The sequence below is a fragment of the Lolium rigidum genome, chromosome 5 (genome assembly GCF_022539505.1).
Source record: "Lolium rigidum isolate FL_2022 chromosome 5, APGP_CSIRO_Lrig_0.1, whole genome shotgun sequence".
NCBI lineage: Eukaryota > Viridiplantae > Streptophyta > Magnoliopsida > Poales > Poaceae > Lolium > Lolium rigidum.
This window is the reverse complement of record NC_061512.1, coordinates 185,555,864-185,579,473: the sequence shown is the minus strand read 5'-3', so window position 1 is coordinate 185,579,473 and position 23,610 is coordinate 185,555,864. Positions and strand designations below refer to the sequence as shown.

Sequence of the window (23,610 nt, the reverse complement as noted above, 5' to 3'; positions counted from 1 at the left end):
AGGGCGGTGATGAAGAGACGGCGGATGAGTACATCCAGGTATGAAGCCTCATTGAGTTCCTGCATAAATCTAAAAGTATATATGTGAATGTCGTCCGCACTAACAGTTGTTTCTTGTGGATTGCAGGGCTACCCGAAGCACCGTCAGTACATCGGCACCGCGATCACAAACTACGATCAGATGAAGACGATCTTCACTCCCCGGTCTGTGTGCAAGGCGCAGCTGTTCCAGCCTAACTTGCTGGCCAGGGCTATCGACTTCATTGCAGACAATGAAGCATAGTATGCTGTCTACCGTAAGCTGCAGCCACCGGAGAGGAGGAGCTGGCTTAGGACCTGGCTTCGCAACCAGTTTCCTGCTTAGTGCTTCTGATTCCTTCATCATGATCTGCTGACTTTGGGAGGTGATCTTGTATCCCTCCATAAGCTAGGACTTGCTACAACCTGATCCCCGGTCTATAATGATAAACTTGTTCGAGGTGTTATATACTAACCCCTCGTGTGATGAACCTGTGGTGAATCACGAAGTAGTTACTTCGCTCGTGATGCATCGCCCACTAAGTAGTTGTTGTGTATTACCAGCACCTTTTGTGATGAACTGAATCTGATGTGCACTGAGCTATCTGCAACCAAACAGGATGTGGGCTGCACAAGCAGGAAAGAAAGTACTGTAAACGGGCAACAACGGGCAACCAAACGTTGAGGTCTGGATTCCTTCTCCGGCGCTAAAAGGCCGCACAGGCTACCAAACGACCCGTCTTTTCCATGGCCAATTCGCGACACGCAGGTGAGCCCATCTCGCTAGCGCAGTGAGACACGAATTGGATGCAGGTTACCAAACGCGTCCTTATGGATTTCTACACTAATTTGGACCGGTCGGGGATCATGATGTACAAATTTGTATGGCAAATGTGGATCTAATCTATGAACTGGAAAATTTCGAAACTGATGTAGCATCAAATCTATATATAGAACCGGTTGGATCTTCGATCGAGACCGGGTGCATCAGATACCGTACTAGTACTGTCTATATATGGAGCTAGTGATAACATAACAACATGGCAGCTAAATAAAGATCATGATGTTGCTGCTGCTGAACAGATTAATCATAGCAAGATACACTAGCAGAAGCAACCAAGACAATCTGTAGATGTACTAGATAAGTCATGTACTGAACAAGCTAGTGCAGACACAGATTTACCAAGTGAGACTGCTAGTAATAGAAACGATCAGGTGCACTTACAGACTTGACGTGAAGCTAAAGTGGACGCAACTGTAGATGTGGTCGTACCTCTTTCTCCGGTACACGTACAGCTAACGGAGCTTGTCGGAGACGAGGCTGCTAAGAGCATCTCCAGTCGCGTCCCCCAAACCGTCCCCCAAAGCGATTTGGGGCGCGCCGGACAAAAAAAGCGTTCCAGCCGCGTCCCCCAAAGCCCATTTTTGTCCGGCGCGCCCCGATACGGTGTCCGGCGCCCCGAGCCCGTCCCCGTCCCACGGGGGACGCTCCGGGGACGCCGGACACAACGCAAGCGAGGCGGGCTCCCACATGTCGGCGACTATTTGCATAAACCGTTGGTTCGCGCCTCTTTTCTCGTCGCTCCTTCCTTCCCGCGCCTCCCACCCCACCGCCGCCGCTGGATTTCCCGGCCGTTTGGGCGTCCGATCTGTGCTGCGAGTCAGCACCGTTGTCGCGGCCGGGGCTCCCGCCGGTCGTGCCGCCGCCGCGTCGCCGGCGCCTCCCGAACGCGCCGTCAAATCCGCCCCACCTCCGCGCACGAAGGTGCTCGACGACTTGCCGGGTAGGCGCGATTGGTCGCTGTTTGTTGCGTCGTCTGCCTCGGCGCAATTTTAACCATTGATTTTGCTTTAGCCATGGACAGCGACGATGAGATGGTTGCCCCTGCTGGCTGGAGGACGAGCAAGCGTTCGACGACGACCTGCGGGAGCATTTGCCGATCATCGCGTCCCTCCGGGACATGCTTGACGCCGAGGCGGAGAAGAGGAAGAGGCCGCGCCGCGGAGGATCAAGGCCGGGAAGAAGGAAGTCGAAGCCCCGGCGAGAGGATGGAGGGGCATGCCATGCCGCACAACGACTACTTCGCCGACGAGGCAACACATGCCGACAATTTTCGGCGCCGGTACAGGATGAGCAAGGGCCTGTTTATGAATATCCTCCACGGCGTTCGAGAGTTCGACCCCTACTTCAAGCTCAAGCTCGACGCGCGTAGGCGTTCTCGGGTTCTCATCCATTCAGAAGTGCACCGCCGCCATGAGGATGCTTGCATACGGAGCACCTGCCGATACACTGGACGACTACCTTCGCATGAGTGAGTCTACTGCCATTGAGTGCATGTACAAGTTTTGCCGAGCTGTGGTGGGAAAGTTTGGCAAATACTACTTGAGAGGGCCAACTGAGGAAGAGACTGCAAGGATCATGGCACAAAATGCTGCCAGAGGATTCCCTGGAATGTTTGGAAGCATCGATTGCATGCACTGGTCATGAAAGAACTGCCCGTTTGCTTGGCAAGGTATATACAAAGGGCGTCATGGGTATTGCAGTGTGGTGCTTGAATTTGTGGCAGATTATGACCTATGGATTTGGTATTATTTCTTTGGCATGTCGGGATTACACAATGACATCAACGTGTTGCAGCAGTCTCCGGTGTTCAGCAGACTAGTGGAAGGGCATGCTCCACCATGCAACTATGAGATCAATGGCCACCAATATACCAAAGGCTATTATCTAGCCGATGGTATATATCCAAAATGGGCCACTTTTGTCAAAACAATCTCGAATCCATCGAGTCCGAAGAATTCTCACTTTGCTACACGACAGGAGGCTTGCAGGAAGGATGTCGAGCGGGCATTTGGTGTGCTTCAAGCACAATTTGCCATTGTCCGGTACCCTGCTCTAAGCTGGTCTCACGACCAAATGTGGGAGGTGATGCAGGCTTGTGTGATTATGCACAACATGATCATCGAGGATGACCGCAAGAATCATGTTAGGTCACATGTTGGCCCCTATGAGTGTCAAGGCCCTCTCGCAGAGGTTGATCATGAGTTGCCTGCAGATTTTGCTGATTTTCTCGCCATGCACGCAGAGATCCGTGACAGCAATGTGCATGAGCAACTTCAAGCTGATCTCGTTGAGCATTTGTGGAGGATCAAAGGAAATACCGTGGCACCTTGATGTATCATCTAGCCCTTTTTATTATATTTGATTACTTGTTTTATTGTTTATTGTAATTTAATTTGAAAACAATCCTCGAAAACATTTTTTTCATATGCTACATTTGATATAAATGGTTTATGTGTTCAAAAAATTATTTTAAATGTTTGGGGGCGGCTGGGGAGCGACGTCCCCCAAACGCGGCACGAACAAAACACGTCCCCCAAACGCTCAATCCGGCGCGGTTTGGGGGACGCGACTGGAGATGCTCTAAGGAGGCCTGAGATCGAGCGGCGGCCGGAGCTTCGGAGACACCGCTTACTGGGCTGCCGCTGCACGACAGACAGAATGGCCAACTTGGTTGGGAAGACGCGCAGCACTGTGCTAGAAGGGAGAAACGTTCCAATGGAACCTCTCCGGCCTGACTCGCAGACCAAGACGCGGTGCATACATGGACGCAGGAGAATCGGAAGGAGCGGTGGCATACTGCGTACATTCTAGCTTAAGATTCGGCGAGAAGTTTGCAGCATCCTAACATTGAGCAGCACACACTCAAACAATCTACGCGGAGAAGTGCAACGACCAACATAGGCAGATCAAGAAATTTACAGCCAATAATAGCAATTGGAATGATCTGAACTAATGCATGGATAGATGCAAGGTGAGAAATCAGGTTATCAACCATCATTTCCTCTTAAAACCCTATTATACAAATCTAGTTTTTTGGTGATGTACAATTTATAGAGCAGCTGTTTTGGGCGCCCTATTATACATCATGTGTTACAAATGCTTTTAGATGACTTTACAAAAACTTGCCTTTGTGTATAACGGCGAGTTACCCACACAAGTTCAGAAATGAGGTGCGGATCTCCAAACCAGCAAGCAGAACAACAGTACACAGTATAACAAATTGGCATTGAACACATGACAACATACAAGAACACATACATAAACTAATTACAAGCTAGACCAAGAAAGATGTGTATAACAATTACAAAAGAGCATATGGCACAAAGCTATCGGAGCAGACAGAAACCCAACCAATCATGAAGATCTCCAAAAATATAAAAAAAAAGATGTGGTAGCAAGCAGCTTTCCCTAATCGTCACCTGCCGAAGACATGGCAAGTGTTCGCCTGGAGATCTCCATGTGGAGCTGTTTTACGAGATTGATCCAGGCACCGACGCTTTGCCCATCAATGGTAACCCAGTCAACTATTGTTGCTGCTGGCTGCTCGTACCACTCATCGACCTGGAGGTTACAACATCATCAGTAAGGAAAATTCAAGTTGATGGACGAGAGTACAATGCAATCGGTGTGTTGAACAAACAAATCAAACAACTGACGTGCTATGGCTGGGGGAGTTTGAGGCAACTTAGGCAATTGCTCATGTGGGATGTGGGTGGTAGGTTGCAACAAGGAGTTATCAACGTCACAAGGGAGAGTTTGGGCATAGGGGTGCGAACTGAGAAGGCTTTCTAACAGCAAAAACAGTACTCCCTGAACAAGCAGTTGACGCAAGCACTCTTCCTTCCCCAGGGGTAGAGTGGAAAAGTTCCTGAGATCTAGCATTATCATTTCTCTCGTCTGATTACAGTGAGACCGCATTGCTGTGATCCCCTTGAAGTTCAGACCTTTGTTTTTTTTTTATATTGGTGCATGCAAGTTAGTATTACTACCTCTGGACTTATTTAATCGACGCGGGTCTGTGCATGCGATACGTTAGCTTTAGCTTCCCTCCGCGTCGATTTAATCCGACCGGAGGGAGTACTTACCAAGCCTCTTACACGTCTGCAGTCCTCGAAGCACCTTTGAGCCTCTTGAACCGCATTTCTCAGTTCTGGCAACCACCGTTCAGCCACAACCTTGTCTTGTTCGCCAGCTAATTTAAGACAATAGTTTGCCACTCTACATAAAGGACGGGCACATCAGTAAACATTCTAGAAAAATGCAAATAACTGAAATTCACTAGGTACAAAATAACAGGGAAGACAAATAATGACTCTGGTTTCAGACAAATGAGCAGGCTAGAGGGAACTCATGCTATTCATTGAACTGTAGATAAAGTAAAATGTTCTGGGCCAATAAAAGTATACTACAGAAGTGTTTCTGAATAAAAAAGAATCCACAATTATTAGCATTGACATCAGCTGCAAGAGGGTTCTATTTGTCTAATCATCACCATAGTGTAGATGAGGTTACCTGACCAAAATACCGTGTATCAACACAATAATGCTAAGTAAACCCATCAATTCAAGGTTAGAGTATGTCTTCCCATGTAAGTCCTATAGAATGTCAGTGAATTCACAAATGCAAGAGTTTCTATCACATAGCATGTAGTGTGAAAAAAGTATTTGCAACTTAGATTAGATTTCATGACAACAAAACTGCCTGTGAAGAGAACATGTTACTCACCACTTTCTAAACAGTGAAAACATGTTGCACCCCAAAGTTGAAGACAACCTAGGATGAAATTCAGCATGGCATGGTATAACATGGACCTATTTTGATTATACTAGCTAAAGAATCCAGCATACTGTTATTTGTAGCATGGGGAATAGGACTACCAGGAACAAGCCAACAAAGAAATGAGAAAACAATCAATATTCACGCTGACATGGCAACAAAGAAATGAGATCAGAAATAATAATGACTACGGCATGCCTACAACCTGTACTCGAAAAATGACTGCAATAGTGAAAACTAGACCCATTTAGAAAATATCTACCACTGCAGGAAAAAATAGCATACCTTTCGTATTCTTGCTGAGCACGATGTGCACGGTTTAGCAAAACACGATCATTTTCAGCAAGATTTCTTCGTGTGTGCACCACATTAATAGCTTTTGATAGATCCTCTAGTATACTAGCTTCAGAACCACAGGGTTTTAGGCAAAACTCCAGCGAACTCAAAACTGATGCTAAGCCAGAATCTGTGCCTTCTCCTGGCGAGACTGTTAACAAGAAACCAAAGACAAGTGAGTTGTCTCTATAACCTAAGAGAAGAGCGCCAAAATAGTTCATAATCAAAGTGGACAAAAAGGCACATGGGAAGGGGAAGCACTCTTTGTTGCCAACCGGTGAGAGTCCAAGCATAGGCAGATAAGAAAATGTATATGTTTTAACAGAGTTAGTGCTAAAAGTGTTCTGACTGTTCTCTTTAATTTGTGATGACACCGTCTAAATTATCGATTTTGTTCAGACAGTAGCATAAGTTGTATGCGATAGCATAGGATAGGAGGCTTGACCTTCAGACCTTCACTAATAAACATATGCTATCTTGGTCCTACTGGCTAACTGCAACCTAAGATGACTTTCTGTGGGATAAAAGAACTACTATATTTTATCCTTCCCTGACCCCGACTTCAAATCAGAGCCGGCATGGAGACCCACATGGCCGCACCGCCGGGGAGGGAAGAGACACATTCTGCCTTAACATGGTTTATAACATAGAAGAATTACAAGAAAAAGAAAGAGAAGAACTCCCAACAAAACTGTACCAGAATTATACTGAAGAGCAGTAGAAATGCGGCATATAGATGGTATGGCAGATGGATCTCTAGCACCAGCTCTCGCAGTTAACATAGCAGCATGTTTTTCAGCAGCTGCGAGTGCTTCTGATCCTGTAGCACCATTAGAACCCACAGCCTCCAAAAGGGCCTACAGAGCAAAATATCAGCAAACGCAATGGAAAGATCAACAAGGCAAATCAAAGGCCAATCGGTTTTCAGAAGAATAAATTAGCAATAAACTCAATATGCTACCAACCTGAGGAGTTGCCGGTAACCTGCATAAGCTGTTCTCCAAACTTTGACCAAACGCGACTAATTCTCGCTCAATGAGATCTCTCGAGTTAGTTGACATGTCTACCACCGCATTGCATGCAGGGATGATTGTCCTTGATGCATATCCTCTAGCAGATAACGGTTGTTGCTCCCAAAATGCTGACGCTTCCTATACATGACAATTCAGTATCATCTTGCGAGAAATAAACACATTTATTGTATTGGAAAGAGGAAATACAATGAGTCCCCACCCCGTACCACAAGTAAAATAATTCTCTTGACCTCCTAGCTCTTGTAACCACCATAAAGCTGCCAGCAATTATGGCCCACAAATCCGATAGAAAAATCTTAATTCAAGTGACAATATACTACTTTAGCTCATTGCACTACTGCAGCTGATGCTAAGTTGCTAATCATGCTGGCAATAGTGAAGACTTGAAATTGCCTTTCATTTATATGCTCATGTCATATCAAAAAATTCTAGTGTTGAAAGATAAAAAACACAATCCAAACTAACCATATTGGCCCGTAGAAGAGCACTGTAAATGCACTCGAGTTCTGATCGACGAGCGTCAAACTCTTCAATTTTCTTCCACTTCTTTTTCAGAGAATCTTCCGCTTCTTTCCACTCAGCACATAATTTATACAAACGTTGCACCTCTGATGTTAATGTATTCAAGCTTGCCTTCAATCCAGCAACTTCTCTTTCTTTGGCCCAAACATCCAGCTAAAATAAGGTAGCCAACACTATCAGGAAAAGATAATAGCTTATACAACGTTTTTATTTTGTATAATGATATATTGCAAAGGGGTAATGCATAACTGGTTAGCTTACAAGCAGCAAGCGCATGCAGCTTTTAACTCAAAAGTTTCAATACGATTTTGTAGAAACCTAACCAGTGTGTCTTGAACAGTGTCAGGTGTCAAAATAAACTATAAGTGCCTACATGAATGCATGGTCTCAAGCTATAAGCACGTCCTATTGTTAAAAAAGGTTTCCTGGCAGTGGACGGCTTATTTGAACTTAGTATGAAACTGGAATGTTTTTTTCTTTACGAACATATGTTGTTATTTTGCTATTCATTACAAGCATACAAATTTAGAGTGGCATTTTAAAAAGGGCATCTTATATGGCATTTATCATATCATGATGACATTCTGAACTCGTACCTCCAAGTGCCTGCTGTTGGTCACGTTCTGTGGGGTGTTCCCAGTAGGAAGCTTCTTACTTCCAGTCGTATCAACAGTTCCATGGAGCCGCTGCAAGAGCTTCTGACTTAGAGCTTTAGCTTCTGCAGCTTTATTTAAAGCATCTTCTGTGGCTAAGAACTGCTGAACATGTTCTTTCTGCAAAGACAGAGACAGATGCAATACAGGAGTTAACTTCGGTTTCATGTGCCTTGCTGGGATGAGGATCTAAGTATCATGCACAAAATAAAATTTAAGTGTAGCCAGTGGGGAAAGAAGAGATAGACGTAATCATGAAACTTTTTTGGTAAGAGAACAGGATAACAAGCACAATTGAGAAATGTCTAGGAGAAAATAGAAAGGCCACTCTAGAATAAAAAATCCAAAGTGATAACTTCACATTCATTTCTGAGAATGAACAGATGAAGTAATGGAATGCAGAAAATAATAAAAAAAAGTGACAATTTGCATACAGGAAAGGGTGTAGAACTAGAAGAGAGGTCCATGTATCCAACAGAAATAATATCAGTGCACTCTTTCCAACAGAAATAATATTTTACTGGGGCTTTAAACTATCTCTCAAGGAGGGTACCTGTCGCTCTAGCAGCTGGTCATATGTTCCTCGGGTCGACAACTCTGATCCAATCTTTCCATTGCCATACACCTGATATGGTAAGGGTGAGCTTGCGTCAGTTGAAGCGGCATCAATGACCTGCTCATTTTCGTACTTATACCTAGGAACAAGAGTTTGTATATCTGGTTAACATCTAACCCAAAGAAATATAAGCAACTTAGCAAGTTTTTATATTTAGCAAAGCAATTCAGTACAAAGACCAAAAAACAATAAAACTAAAAAGAATCTCTCTAAAAGTGCAATTCTAACGTTTGTATAAATTATGCGCCAAATGTTTGTACCATTGATGGTACATCTACTTGTTTGTTTTCAATAAGTAGATGTACCTTTCCAATGATAGCATACAACCAATGTTTGTCAAACGCTTTGTATAATAGCAAAGCAGTTCAGTACAGAGACCAAATGGTACAGTCTACTTGTTTGGTTTGGAAAGGTACATAAAATCTCCAATTATAATAGAATTCACTCTTGAAGAAGCAAAGCTACAGCCACAGGATTAAATTCATGAGAATATAACTAGACAACCAAAACGATCAGAAGTTACTGAAAAAAATTATGCACAGAATAATCATTACGTGGCAGGAATATCTAGCTCTTGCATGTCTGTTCTTGAAATAAGAATAGGATAAACGGAAAAAAACACAGTACCTCAAGAGTTCTGCATCAGCACGTATGTCAATCTTTTCTGTTTCTTTATGTACAAGCAATTTCATACGTGACGTATACGCATTGATCGATTGCAGTAACAAGGAAGGATTTTTCAGGGAATCTAATGCCACAGCTTTAACATCTGCTGGTATTTCACCATCCAAATCAGTGCCAAGCTTTGCCACGTCTAACTGGCAACTTGAATTAATGCCATTCCCTTCAAATGCTGGAAACGAACTCCGAATCATTTCAACCATATCTGCAGCAAGTGTTTCACATGCCTTTCGGATACTCCTTTCACGCGAGGTCTCTACAAGGGCAAGATCTTCTGACAGCCTGTTACTTTTGACACTTGAGTAAAGGTCATCTCGCTCGCTCTGCAACTGCATCTCCTCAATAGCATCTACAGATCCAGCCACACCTATACTTGATCTTCGCACATCTCTTGCTTGGTTCACAAACTGATGCAGACGTCGCTGGTATTCAGCAAATATTTTGCAAGCTTCGTCACATTGCTGATCATATGCCTCGAGCATAACTTGTTTGTGCCTAAGGTTAAAAAAAATGGAATTATTATTTTATTCTTTCAGTCAGACTGAAGTTGTGGAACATCATTCGAAAACATCAAAATCGTGAAGCAAAAAAAAGCAGTTCTACATGAAATTTCAGCTCTGGTCTTTTCTGAACAAATATTATATCAGCATGGCTGAAATGAATTTCTGAAATTATTTGCATATTCAAGTTCATGCCAGAACTAGTCTAAACAACATTTAAAGGGTGACTTCTGTATTCTATGGTAGTACATGAATGAAATTCACTGCAGTTCCTTCCAAAAACAGGTCTACTGCATGACTGCAAGGATCCTGCCTCTACCTGATAGGCGTACAATCAGTGTTTAGGCCACATAAAATTATTAAACACTAAAGGATGGGTGACCGAATAAAATACCAGATACTGAATTTGGGAACATTGTTTGCTGGGCATAAACAACGTGCAGATACCATTTATCATATGAAAATACATCATTTTTCATGTTAATCAAGTGAAACTGAAGTGTCAACTGCCTCACACAGTCACGCTAATATGGGTCAACAGGACCAATGATTTACGCAGAAATCATTAACTATATCAATGTATTGCTAATAAAATTAGAAAGTCAGCATGTCCTAGGAATAGGAGAAGAAACAAAAAGGTAGCCACAATACAGCCATACACAAGTATAAACAGCAGTGTAGCAATAAGGGTATCTGTGCATGCTCCTACAAATTGTTCGCAAGCTTGCAGAATCATTAGAAGTTGACAGGAAATAGCTAATGTCGTTTAATTGATGAAACAGGACTTAGAGCGGCCATGAACTGCAACCGATACTTTGCAGTGGTTCTAATATCTGTTAGTCTTTTGCGTTGCATCCCTTGGAGTACATCAAACTTTTTTTCCCATTAAACTCAACTCAAGAGTGACACTATTAAGCAACCTCTATCAGTAGATTTTCGTGCATTTCTACCAGAATCAGTGAAGTAGCGACAGTCGGTAAATATTAAGGCTTACATTTTCAGGCACTTGTATCAATTAATTAAGCAAGCTGCAAAAGTGAAGACTGCAATGTATAGTGAGTATAATCCCCATGCCTACTACGCGTTCACCTTTTGGGTGGCATCAACCTGAACATCCCTTCTAATACATCAAACCTTTTTGTTCCATTAAAATCAACTCAACAGTGACACTTTCAAGCAGTTCTATCAGTTAATTTTCATGCATTTATATTAGAACCAGTAACGTATAGCGACAGTCAGTAAATATTAAGGTCATGTGTTTTCAATCATTTCTACCAATAGACTTGGCAAGTTGAAAAAGTGAAGACCACAATGTAGCATCAGTACTATGTATCAATTTTTTGGGTGGGTGCCATCAACCAGAACATCCCTTCTAATAAATCAAACCTTGCTTCCCCCCATTGAAATCCAATAATGAGTGACAGTTTCAATCAATTCTATCAGTAGATTTTCATGCATTTCTATTATGCCAGAAAAGTATTGACAGAAGATTTTCAGGCACTCCTGTCAGTAAATATACAGCAGGCAGCAAAACCTAAAACCAAAATGTAGCGCCCATTTCATCCCCGAATAGAATCATCAATTCGAGCCGTGGATAGTTCGTTTGTGCCCCTACTAGTTCTATCAGGTAATTTTCATGCATTTATATTAGAATCAGTAAAGTATAGCGGCAGACATTAAATATTAAGGTCCTACATTTTCAATCGTTTCTACCAATAGACTTATTAGCAAAGCTGAAAAAGTTAAGACCACAATGCAGCATGAGTATAATCCCCACATCGGGTATGTGCCAGTCAGCCTTTTGGATGCCATCAGCCTGAACACCCCTTATAATAAATCAAACCTTGTTTTCCCCCATTAAAATCCAATAACGAGTGACAGTTTCAATCAACTCTATCAGTAGATTTTCATGCATTTCTATTATGCCAGCAAAGTATTGACAGTCAGTGAGTGCTAAGTCGAAGATTTTGAGGCATTCCTGTCAGTAAATAGGTCAAGGAGCAAAACTTCATAAAACCAAAATGCGGCTCCAATTCCATCCCCATATCTCTCCAATAGAAGAATTATGAAATCAAGCCGTGGATAGTTCTTGGGGTACCTTGCACTGGATCGCTCTCCCAGGACGCGCTTGCGCTCGGCCTCCTCGCGCGCGACCTCGGCGATGCGTGCGCGCAGCTCCTTGCGCTGCCTGCGCACGACCCCGCGCAGCCGCTCGGCCTCCTCTGCGGCGAGGTCGCGCTCGCGGGCCTCGGCCTCCCTGGCGGCGGCGTCGCCTCCGCCCGCGCCCCCGCCCGCGCCGAGTCCGCCCTCGCGGGCCCGCCTGGCGGCGACGCCGTGGACGAGGATGTTGCGGCGCGCGGTGGCGACGGTGCGCTCGGAGCGGACGCGGCGGAGCAGGAAGGACCAGACGGGGAGCATGTTGCCGCGGCAGATCTTGCGGAGCTGGTCCGGGGCGGGCGGCGCGGACGGGTAGCCCATCTCGTCCTGCAGCCACTCGATGATGGCGTCGGGGGAGACGCCGCCCGGGCCGCTGCCCCCTGAGACGGAGGAGGCGGGCATCGCCGGCGCCGGCCGGGGGAACCCTAGGCGGGCCGATCTGGGCGAGGGGTTGGGTTGGATTGGCGGTGGGTAGTGGAGGGAGGGAGTGCGAGTGGTGTTTTTGAAACTTTCTCCTGAGCCTTCGCTTGGATCTCGCGGAGGGAGCGACGGCGTGAGGTCACGGCGCCGGCGCGGGACGGCTGTCTGGTACCCCGTGAACGGCCGTCCGAGCTTCGAACAGGGAAGACAGATGGAGCCCGACGGTGGTCGGTGTTTCCAAATGCTGTGAGACCGACTGTATCTGACGAGAGACAAGGCAGAGGCAAAATCTTGTTCGTACAAATGTTTCTGCGAATGTTTTTTTTTCAAGGGAGAACTCGACCGAAACGCATTTTCGCTTCCGAGACCTAGTGCTCCTGGCATACTAAAAAATTCGTGAAACAAAATCTTGAAAGTAGCTGATGATGAATTACGCAACGTGCTAAATCTCAATTCAAATGTTTATGCAAGTGTACATTGTTGGGAATTCATAGGAGAATTCCTCGGCGTTGCCGGTGTTTGAGCAGATGATCAAATGATTGAGGTGGTTTTGCGAGACAAATCACCAACCAATAACTTACTTTTTATGTCTCTATAGTGTAGCTTTTTATCTTTTGTTACAACGGGCATGTTTTCTTGAAAATTGAATCAAATCACGAGAGATGTTACTTGATGGATGGAAGGTTCCGCTGCAACGCGCGGGCATTTTCCTAGTAAAGCTAAAACGACCTACTACGATTTGGGGTTTTCACCACATAATCGGAACATCCTACGCGTGATTGAGCCTGGCGGCCACGCACGGTGATCATAAACCGACCCTAGACAAGGCCTAAAAACCAACATGAAGTTGATCCCGGAACATCCTGTCTAGGGCTAGCAAACTACACCCTACGTGCCACTTGGATCCTTCAACCCGTTTGTAAGGCCTAACTATGCGAGATATTAAACTAATCCTTGAAGAACAAGGAGCAATCATAACGGATCGGATCTACTAAATAACGATCAAGCGGGGTGTCGCCCTTACACCTAAGACAGGCGTAAGGGCGGCTAGACGTCTAAGGGTTGCATGGACGAAAGCATACGATACGACGGAACAATGCTAATCCTAACACATCTATGATAACTACGTTGCTCGCCATCAACAAGGCTTCAGCACGAGCAACGCATGAACAACGAATAAACGTTACTGCCTAGATCGCAAGATGCGATCTAGGCAGCATGATGTTTACCCGGAAGAAACCCTCGAAACAAGGGAGTTGGCGATGCGCCTAGATTGGTTTGTGGTGAACGTGATTGTTGTTTATTCCATAAACCCTAGATACATATTTATAGTCCGTAGACTTTCTAACGTGGGAATAATCCCAATCGTGCACGAGCCAAATTCTATTTAACCGACACGTATCCTACTATATTTACAGATACACGGGCAAACTAGCCCAAACTTTGTATACAAGGCCGATTCATGCATCTCTTCCATGTATATTCTTCAAGCCCATCTTTAATCGTGGCCCACCTCTGATCCGGTCAAATTCTGGTGATAACACATGCCCCCCTGGTTTTGGAAGTGTCAATTCCAAAATCACTCTGTTTTTTTTTCTTCGTCGGGTCATGTCGTGGCAGAGCAGAACCGTCGCAGTACCCATCATCATGATGCCTTGCCTTCTCAACTTCTCCGCGTGACCTGGCAATTTTTTTTTTCTTCTTTGGGCACCACTTCCTCGGAAACTGCTGTGGCATTGAATCTCCACTATATCCCTCTATTTTAACCGCAGCCTGCAGTTTCACCTCTTTATCCCCTTCGCATTAGCACTCCAAAAGCCCTCCTCTGCCACCATGTCTTCTTCCTCCTCCGCCTCATCGGGTCTTTCTTCCCTGTCCTCCCCCTCCCGCGAGCCGACGCCGGAGTGGGACCCGGAGGAGGCCCACGAGGCCAACATTCGCCGCGCCATAGAAGACGGGGACGAATCCAGTCACGACTTCTCCGTCTGGTCAGAGGACGACAAGTCCTCGACCGACGGGGAAAGTGACCTCCGCTTCCTTGCCGACGGGGAAACGGGGGAGGAGAGCGATGACGATCGCTTCTCCTGGGACGACTTCACCTCCTCCGAGGAGGAAGAGGAGGAGGAGGAGGAGGAGGAGGAGGACGACACCTCCTCCGACGAGCCGCCGGCCAAGCGCTTCTGCCCCTGGCCGGGGAACCTCAGCGACTTCGACAGCGACGACGACGCCGACGAGGAGGACGAGGACAACGAGGGCCCTGCCGGCGGCCGCAGCGGCAGCCGACGACGAGCCGGCCGGGAGTAGCGCCGACGACGGCGACGACGGCGACGACGAGGGCAGCGACGGCCCGTAGATAGGACCCTTAGCATAGGATCGGTAGTAGTAGATGGGGCAATGTATCCCCGGTACTTCCTTTTGAGAGCAATCAGCTCTTTATGTAAGAAATCCGGCTATCAATGAAAAATCCCTTTTGATTTGATTTTGCCGATTCCCTTATGCTAATTTAGCCGATTTCCCCTCATACTGACTTTGCCGATTGTCAACTTGGGCAATGCTCAATGAGCCGATGGCAACGCATCGGTCTTTCACAATCTATCCTTCATCTCTTCGATTGATGACTTTGAGATCTGGTGGACAATGTGGAAAATCCATGCCTTCAGGAGAGCCCTAGGACCGTTGCTGAAACAACTTGACGCCGAAGCTGATACTTCTGCCGAACGGGTACCACTTGCTCGCAAATTTCCTTGCGATAGTTTCCAGTGATGACTTATAATCCTGCTCTGTTTCTTTGCAGCAACAAAATGGTCCAGAGCCTGTCAATGATGATGGATCCCCGTCCAATTCCTCCCACCAGCTCCAGTGGTCCTCTTCTGTAGGAACCTACCACCCTTTAAAAAGATTGCGATGCAGAGCCAGTCGATTCCAATAAAATCGTCTCCCAAGAGTACAGATTCTTCAGGGTCAGCTGCCCCCCGAGCCTCGGTCAGGGCGAGAACAGTAGTGAGAAAAGTAGCTGCCAGGAAAACTTTGATAGCCTGTCAGTGTCCCTTAATCCTACTCTTGCAGACCTCTACTGTCGTTGCCTATTCGACGGTACCCCGGAGGAGGGATCCTCACGAGGGGGAGAAGAAGTAGGGGCCATAGGGCGGAGTGCACACGGGACGGTGGTACGCGAGTTACCCAGCTTCGGAACACCCGCACGATGACAGGGCCTACTCGCTGCTTGTCCGGAATTATCCGGGCGCTTTCGCGTTGTTACAATGAGTTGTGGTTGTCTCGCTTCTAGCTCGAGATCTCCCCTCGGGGCTCCCGGGATCCGGCTTATATAGGCGCACGGATCTAGGGTTTACATGGAGAGTCCTAGCCGGATTACGAGGTTGCCTAACTACAGTACAATGTCTTGCCGTGTACGTCAAGGATCCGCCTTCCATCTACGTCGTACTGGATCCGGGTTCCTCATGGGCCTCCACAGATCCGGGTTCCTTCATGGGCCTTCACGGATCTGACTCCTGGCATAGACCTCTTCGGATCCGGGTACCTCTGTAGGTCGGTTCGGATCCGGGTACCTTCCTAGGGCGGTTTGGATCCGGCTACCTTCGTAGGGCGGTTCGGATCCGGCTCCTTGTTCCTCGGTTGGACATCTTCCATCTTGATCCACAACAACTGGGCTGCCCGGTGGGCCATATGCTATCACCACCATATGTGGGCCACCCGGGCTTGCCGGAATCGGACCATGTCGATGGTATACCTATGAAGTATATCCACAACAGTAGCCCCCGGAGTTCTCCAAGATTCACCGTTCTTCCATCCAGCTCAGCTTGCGCATGTATCTTCATCCTTTGGTCGGATCGAATAATAGAGAATCTTGAAGGACTCCAAACTTCATATCTCCAACCAAATATTGGTCGGAAACTTCATGATCCAATGGTCAGATTCTTCGAAGACACCATCCAACGTAATCTTCGATATGGATCCGACTAGCCAAATGTAGGTTCGGATCTGACTAGCCAAAATATAGGTGTGGATCCGACTACCCAAAAATATAGGTGCGGATCCGACTAACAAAAAATTAGGTGCGGATCCGGCTAACGAAAATTGAGGTGCGGATCCGACTACCAAAAATTAGGTGTGGATCCGGCTACCAAAAAATTAGGTGCGGATCCGGCTACCAAAAAATTAAGGTGCGGATCCGACTACCAAAAATTAGGTGCGGATCCGGCTACCAAAAAATTAGGTGCGGATCCGACTAGTTAGCCAGATTTTCGCCATCTTTGAAATTTTTCTTGACATAACCATATGTATGTAGCCCCCGAGCGTTGAGTCGGCTTGCTCCAAGGTGTCTCGATGCTCAGAAACTTAGCCCCCAAGCGTCAAGGTGGAAAATTTCCGGCTTGGTGCTCTTAGAGTAGCTTTATCTTTATATGTGACTTAGGAATAGCGTAAATTCCAAGCATCTAGGCGGAAATTTCCAGCACTGATACCCGAAAGGAAACACACTTTTCACCTAAGATCAAACCGCAGCCCCCGAGGGTTGGTTCCGGCTAAGCATAGCGGAATCAAGACTCAAGTTGCTTTTCCAGTTGTGCACGCCATGGATCCGCCTAACCTTCTCTCATTGGATCCGGCTAGCTTCCCCTGAGGCTTCGCGCGGTGCTAGATCTGCTTGAAAATACCTTAAATCGAGGACTCGTTGTACGTCCAAGTGTCATGTACCCGATACATAAACATAAAAACATATTTGTATTAAATTGTTTCTTTGATCATGTTCAACGAACAAATGTAAGGCGGAACAAAAACGGTCTTTGAACAAATGTTTTAAAGCTGAAACTATGCAGCAGTTGAACAACATAAAACTGTCAAGGCGGAAAAAACTCGACTATCTTGAACGAGTTAATGTAATTTATATGTTTTAAGCAAGTGTCTGGTTTATCCGTTCTTCCGATTTATATGCTTGACTTTTCGCGAGACGGCAAACTTTAAACACGGAACATCCGTCGAGGCGATAGCGCTTAATAGCGAAACAATCAAGAACCTCGAAACGAGAGGCCGGCTTTAAGTACCGAGATGTCACTACTAAGGAATCCACACATAAAACAACAGAAACGTGTAGGCCGGAAAACTTAAGCTAACGCCCGAAAGCGGAATTTTTGCAGCGTATCTGGAGCCTTAAGCGGCAAAAACAAGTACAAATTTTTTCACGAGCGCGAGGCAAATCGTGGGAAAGATATGACCAACAGTGAAAGCGGTAAAAGACTCGGGATATGAGTGAACCAATCTTAATCTCATGATCATAAAATTTTAAAATATTAAATATAAATAGGGACTTAGCTGTTTGGAGCGGAGTCAACGTCGGTCGTGGCGGTTTTTCTTCGGCGTTCCGTCGAGCCGGTGCGAGATTGATTGTCGCAGTGGTCCTGTCGGTGCGGATCCACCTACCAAAATTTAGGTGTGGATCCGACCTTCAAAAATTTAGGTGCGGATCCACCTACCAAAATTTTGGTATGGATCCGGCTACAAAAATATAGGTGCGGATCTAACTACCAAAAATAGGTATGGATCTGGCTACCAAAATATAGGTGCGGATCCGACTACCAAAAACGTAGGCGCGGATCTGGCAACCAAAAATATAGGTGCGGATCCGACTACCAAAAACGTAGGCGAGGATCCGGCAACCAAAATATAGGTGCGGATCCGACTACCAAAAACGTAGGCGCGGATCCGGCAACCAAAAACATAGGTGCGGATCCGACTACCAAAAACGTAGGTGCGGATCCGGCTACCAAAACCAGAATTTGAAATTTCCAGGTCTAAGGCGGATTCTTCCGTGGAAAGCTCCAGCGACTCGGATCGGATCTTTGCAGCTGCGTCCTGCTCGGTGGCGGTCGTAGCTACATTACTTACCAGTGCGTTTCCGTCGGAATCGACAGTCTCGCCGATGAAGATGTGGATGCCGCCTATTGGGACGATGGAGAGCTTGACGGAGCAGTCTTAGCCGGAATCCGAAGCACTCGTCCGGAGGGACGATCGGAAAGTTTCCGGCGTAAAGAACACGCCCCACCGCGATCGTGTCGTCGTAGCTTCCCATAGCGGAACCCTCCCGGTTCCGGCCTCCAGACGCCGCTGGCCCCACGGTGGGTGCCAACTGTCGTTGCCTATTCGACGGTACCCCGGAGGAGGGATCCTCACGAGGGGGAGAAGAAGTAGGGGCCATAGGGCGGAGTGCACACGGGACGGTGGTACGCGAGTTACCCGGCTTCGGAACACCTGCACGATGACAGGGCCTACTGCTGCTTGTCTGGAATTATCTGGGCGCTTTCGCGTTGTTACAATGAGTTGTGGTTGTCTCACTTCTAGCTCGAGATCTCCCCTCAGGGCTCCCGGGATCCGGCTTATATAGGCGCACGGATCTAGGGTTTACATGGAGAGTCCTAGCCGGATTACAGGTTGCCTAACTACAGTACAATGTCTTGCCGTGTACGTCAAGGATCCGCCTTCCATCTACGTCGTACTGGATCCGGGTTCCTCATGGGCCTCCACAGATCCGGGTTCCTTCATGGGCCTTCACGGATCTGACTCCTGGCATAGACCTCTTCGGATCCGGGTACCTCTGTAGGTCGGTTCGGATCCGGGTACCTTCCTATGGCAGTTTGGATCTGGCTACCTTCGTAGGGCGGTTCGGATCCAGCTCCTTGTTCCTCGGTTGGACATCTTCCATCTTGATCAACAACAACTGGGCTGCCCGGTGGGCCATATGCTATCACCACCATATGTGGGCCACCCGGGCTTGCCGGAATCGGACCATGTCGATGGTATACCTATGAAGTATATCCACAACATCTACTGAAGACAATATCAGTGAGGAGACGCAGTCCAGCCGACGAGGCTCAAGCTCGGGCACCTCTGAGGACACTACCACGCAAAACAGACAGATGTGCTACCATCGGCAAGAGTCAATGCACCAAGAGGGCTCGGAAAGATCAGCGAACCCCTTCCTCGAACCAAGAAGCTTCAAATGCAACAGCTCTCAAACCCCTCCTGGCTCGGCTCTTACGCTTTGCTGCCCAGATCGGCTCACCATTCTTTTTTGCAGACTGATGAAACTTCCAGTGGGGATGTCGAGGAAGTTCTGATGCCCTCCACAACTCTAGAGGTAACAACCTCTACAGGTGACATCGACCAAGTTGCCACCTTGGCCAAACCCCGAGCGGAGACGCCACGGCCCGATTGCTTCGTCATCGGCTGTTCCCATGTTCATAGGAGAGGTATGCTCCCTTTGTTGGGCTTGCCCTTACCCTGATCTGCAGACTTATGCTGCTTTTTGTTGTTTGTCAGGGCTGTGGTTTCTCAGGCTTGCTGTCGTTCGACCCTGAATCTATCGAGCCGGACCACTCCGCAGCACGTGATGGACCGAGCTCCGGCGTCATCGCTGACCAACTCCAATGCCTCAAAGCCCTACTTTCTTCACCCATTGAGATATTAGTCGAAGACTCTGAGGAAGTGAAGAACACTCTTGAAGAAATCCAGCCTCACGTCCCAGTGATGCTGCAGTTGAAGCTCTGGCCAGTTGGCAAGGATAATGACGACAAGGCCGAGATCGCAGAGGTGGATCACGTCCGTGCTGGTGTACTCCACGCCTTAGAAACTTTCCTTCAGTAGGGCCTGCGCATATGGCAGTTTGTGCTTGTAACTCTAAAGTCGATGGCTGTGCATCGGCTTTTTATACTCTGAAGTCGATGCCCGTGCATCGGCTGTGATTCCGCATTTTTTTACTGGCCGATTTTTCTATCGGGCCCCGATATTTTACTGCACATGTGTCGCACATGTTCATCTGATTAGGTGCCCCCCGAGCCGAATCTGTCAGGTAACTGCAGATATCGGCTCTGTAGTTAGCCAAGGTACTCGTACTTGAACATCGGCATCGCCATGACCGATGTTGACTTCTTCCAGCCTCGTCGGCCCGACGTAAACATGTATCCCCGCTTTCCGCCGCTCGTTAGATCGACGTTGAACACGGGCAGAACGTATAGTGAGGATAATTTTGGCCGATTTCTGGAATCGGCCTCCATGTTGATTGAATCGCTCAATGAAGGTTTTGCGACGTTTGTCCATAGATTTTGCTCTTGTTACACGGTCAGGCCGGTGGATAAGACCAGCCTCACCCCGTTTCTCGTCACGTCGATGCGCTCGCAGTCATCCAAAGTGATGCCTGAGGGTGGCTCTTGGCCTGCCGTCTCCCAAACATTCATGCCAGTCGTTGAAATCTCGGCTGAGTCATCTGCGTGGACGACCTCTACTTCATCTCCATCCCACTGTATTAAACATTGGTGCATCGTGGATGGAATGCAACAATTGGCGTGGATCCAATCTCTCCCTAGCAGGACGACGATATGTGCTCTTGCCGTCGACAATAAAGAACGTCGTAGGGATGGTCTTTCTTCCTACGATCGGATCCACGTTCGGAACACCTTGCGCTTCGGATGCTTGGCCGTTGAAATCGCTCGTTGTAACGTTGGTCTTGATCGGATCCGAGCTAGAGCGTCCCAACCGACGTAGCATGGAGTATGGCATAATGTTGACTGCCGCTCCGGTGTCCACCAGCATCTTGTTGACAGGCTGCCCATTGATATAACCTCGTAGGTACAGGGCCTTCAGGTGTCTGTAGCTTCTTTCTCGTGGCTTCTCAAAGATAACAGGCCGTGGGCCGCAGTCAAGTTGTGCCACAGGCGCTTCGTCCAATCCTAGAGCACAAAACTCCGCTGGAAGGATGAACACCATGTTTGTGCCAGCCGATGTCTCACCATCGGCTTTCCTTTGTTTGGGACGCCACTCTTTCTTTTGTGGTCGACCTTCTTCGTCCGTAGTTCGCTGAATTTTCGCGGCCGGATCGAGGCCGCGCCTTCCTTAACGTGTGTAGGTATAACCTTTCAGCTTCCTCCAAACCACGTAGCCGCTGAACCCTACGCTTTTGGGAACGGCTGAGTCCATCAGGGCACCACCTTGGCCGGTGGTACTTATCTTCTTCTTCTTCATCGTCGTTTTCTAATTCCTCGAGATCTTCCACCCGAGAGGACTCAGCGTACTTGTTCCGAGATGGGAGCGGCCCTAGACGTTTGAATACCGACACGTCTCCTGCACCCTTCTTCTTCTCTTTACATTCCGGCGCTTGCCGATTGTAGGCAATCGGCTCATTCCCGAATCCCGAGCAGTGTCTGAAGAAAGGACAGTCTCAGTGCCTATCCACGTCGTCTTGTTCTCTTGACTTCTCCTTGGCATGGCGCTCATATCTCTCCTCGTCGCGATCATGCCGGCGGTCTCTCCTGGCGTCTCTGCTAACCAGACGATCTCTTTCGTCGTCGTCGTCATATCGCCGGTGTTGGTCGTATTGACTCACGTACTTGTTGAGGAGGTGATCAGAGAGAGGTCGCTGATATCGCACATTCTTCACTTCTCCCTCTGTGACGTAGCGCTTGCCATCGTGCCGGAGCCGATCGCGTGGAGCGGCTTCCTCTTTGTCCTTGTTATGAGAGCAGCTGCCCTTGTCACTGTCCTTACCGGAGTGGTGCCCGTGTCCTACCATGTTGATGCCGAACGAGAAACTCGGCCGGCACCTCCCAGGGTAAGTGCACTCCACCATGTTAACGGCGGGGAAGGGGTGCGTGTCGACTTTCATGGCGTACTGGCTAAAAATTAACCGCCCTTGTTCTATCGCCATTTGGATCTGCTGACGCCACACCCTGCACTCGTTGGTGGTATGGGTGAACGTGTTATGCCACTTGCGAGTATGGCTTTCCGTTCAGCTCCCGTGCCGTGGGGATTTTGTGGCCTTCGGGTAACTTTAGTCGCTTCTCCTTAAGTAAGAGGTCGAAAATTTGCTCAGCTTTAGTCACGTCGAATTCAAACCCTCTTGGAGGACCTTGTGGCTTAACCCACTTGCGGGACACGGGGCTTTCCCCCGAGTCCATTCAGCCATCGCTACCTCTTGATCTCCCGCGAGCCTTCATCTTCATCCGCCTCAACCAGGACCACCGCACGCTTGAATTTATCCCGGTATACCTCTCGGGTGGCGCTCGTTCATATAACGACAGCCTTCTGCACCATATGCGCCGGTGAAGGGTACTCGCTTGGGAGGCCACATCCTTGATCGGTGATGCAAGACCCACCACCGCCAACTCGATCGCTTCTTTTTCAGTCACACGAGCCGAATAGCATCGGTTCCTAACAGTCCTGAAGCGCTGGATGTATTCTGATACCGTTTCTCCGCGCTTCTGTCGCACTTGTGCTAGATCGGCAATGCCAGGCTCGGAAGACTCTGAGTGATACTGTAGGTGGAACTGTTCTTCCAACTGCTTCCAAGTCCGGATTGAGTCTGGTGGCAGTGATGTGTACCACCCAAAAGCCGATCCTGTGAGGGATAGTGCGAAGAACCTCACACATAGTTCATCTGATGCTGAGATCGTGCCCAGCTGCGCCAAATATCGGCTCACATGCTCGATTGAGCTGGAGCCATCTGACCCACTAAACTTGGAGAATTCGGGGAGCCGATATTTGGGTGGTAGTGGGATCAAATCGTACTCGTTGGGGTACGGCTTGGAATAGCCGATTGCCCTCCTTTTCGGCACCATGCCGAACTGGTCTCTTAAGATTGTACCGATCTGATCCGCGGTGATGGCTGCAGGAGTCGAACTCCGAAGATTCGCCGGAGTGGTATACTTAGCCAGCCACGCTTGCTTCTCAAGCTCGAGCCAAGCTGCAGGAGTTGAGCTCGGAGGTTCGTCGGAGTGGCATACTTAGCTAGCCACGTCTCGCTTCTCAAGATCTGTTCTCGTTGATCGCCAAAACCCACCGGCGGGCAGCGGCCTTGTCAACACCGTAGAGCCGGGAAGAGCCTAGAGCTGCGGCTGGCCGAGACCCCTCCGAGCGACGGCCCGCAATGCTCTTCCGGTCACACGCGGCGTTGCGAAGTGCAAGGGCGTGCCACCTGACCTATACCCGGTCGGGAAGGTGATGAGGATGCCTCGCTTAGTTTCCTCGCAGGGCATACATGTAAACGTTAA

At 47.8% G+C, this 23,610-nt stretch overlaps 1 protein-coding gene across 1 annotated transcript; it reads right to left on the bottom strand.

The window, feature by feature from the left end:
- Positions 1 to 4,065: 4,065 nt before the first annotated feature.
- Positions 4,066 to 12,538, bottom strand: LOC124653790 (AUGMIN subunit 5-like). Its single transcript, XM_047192855.1, has 10 exons — positions 12,078 to 12,538; positions 9,426 to 9,974; positions 8,736 to 8,877; positions 8,126 to 8,302; positions 7,473 to 7,682; positions 6,939 to 7,124; positions 6,671 to 6,830; positions 5,923 to 6,124; positions 4,947 to 5,079; positions 4,066 to 4,422 (listed from the first exon to the last, which is right to left on the bottom strand). The coding sequence occupies exons 1-10, from the start codon at positions 12,536 to 12,538 to the stop codon at positions 4,270 to 4,272; spliced, it is 2,373 nt and encodes a 790-aa protein (XP_047048811.1). The 3' UTR covers positions 4,066 to 4,269.
- Between the last annotated feature and the right edge of the window lie 11,072 nt (positions 12,539 to 23,610).

Excerpts from the sequence above, each read along its gene's own strand:
- LOC124653790 (XM_047192855.1), bottom strand. The coding sequence starts at position 12,538 with ATGCCCGCCTCCTCCGTCTCAGGGGGCAGCGGCCCGGGCGGCGTCTCC. Across the intron at positions 7,683-8,125 it reads CCAACAGCAGGCACTTGGAG|CTGGATGTTTGGGCCAAAGA; the intron begins GTACGAGTTCAG and ends ACCTTATTTTAG. Across the intron at positions 4,423-4,946 it reads GCAGACGTGTAAGAGGCTTG|GTCGATGAGTGGTACGAGCA; the intron begins GTAAGTACTCCC and ends TGTAACCTCCAG.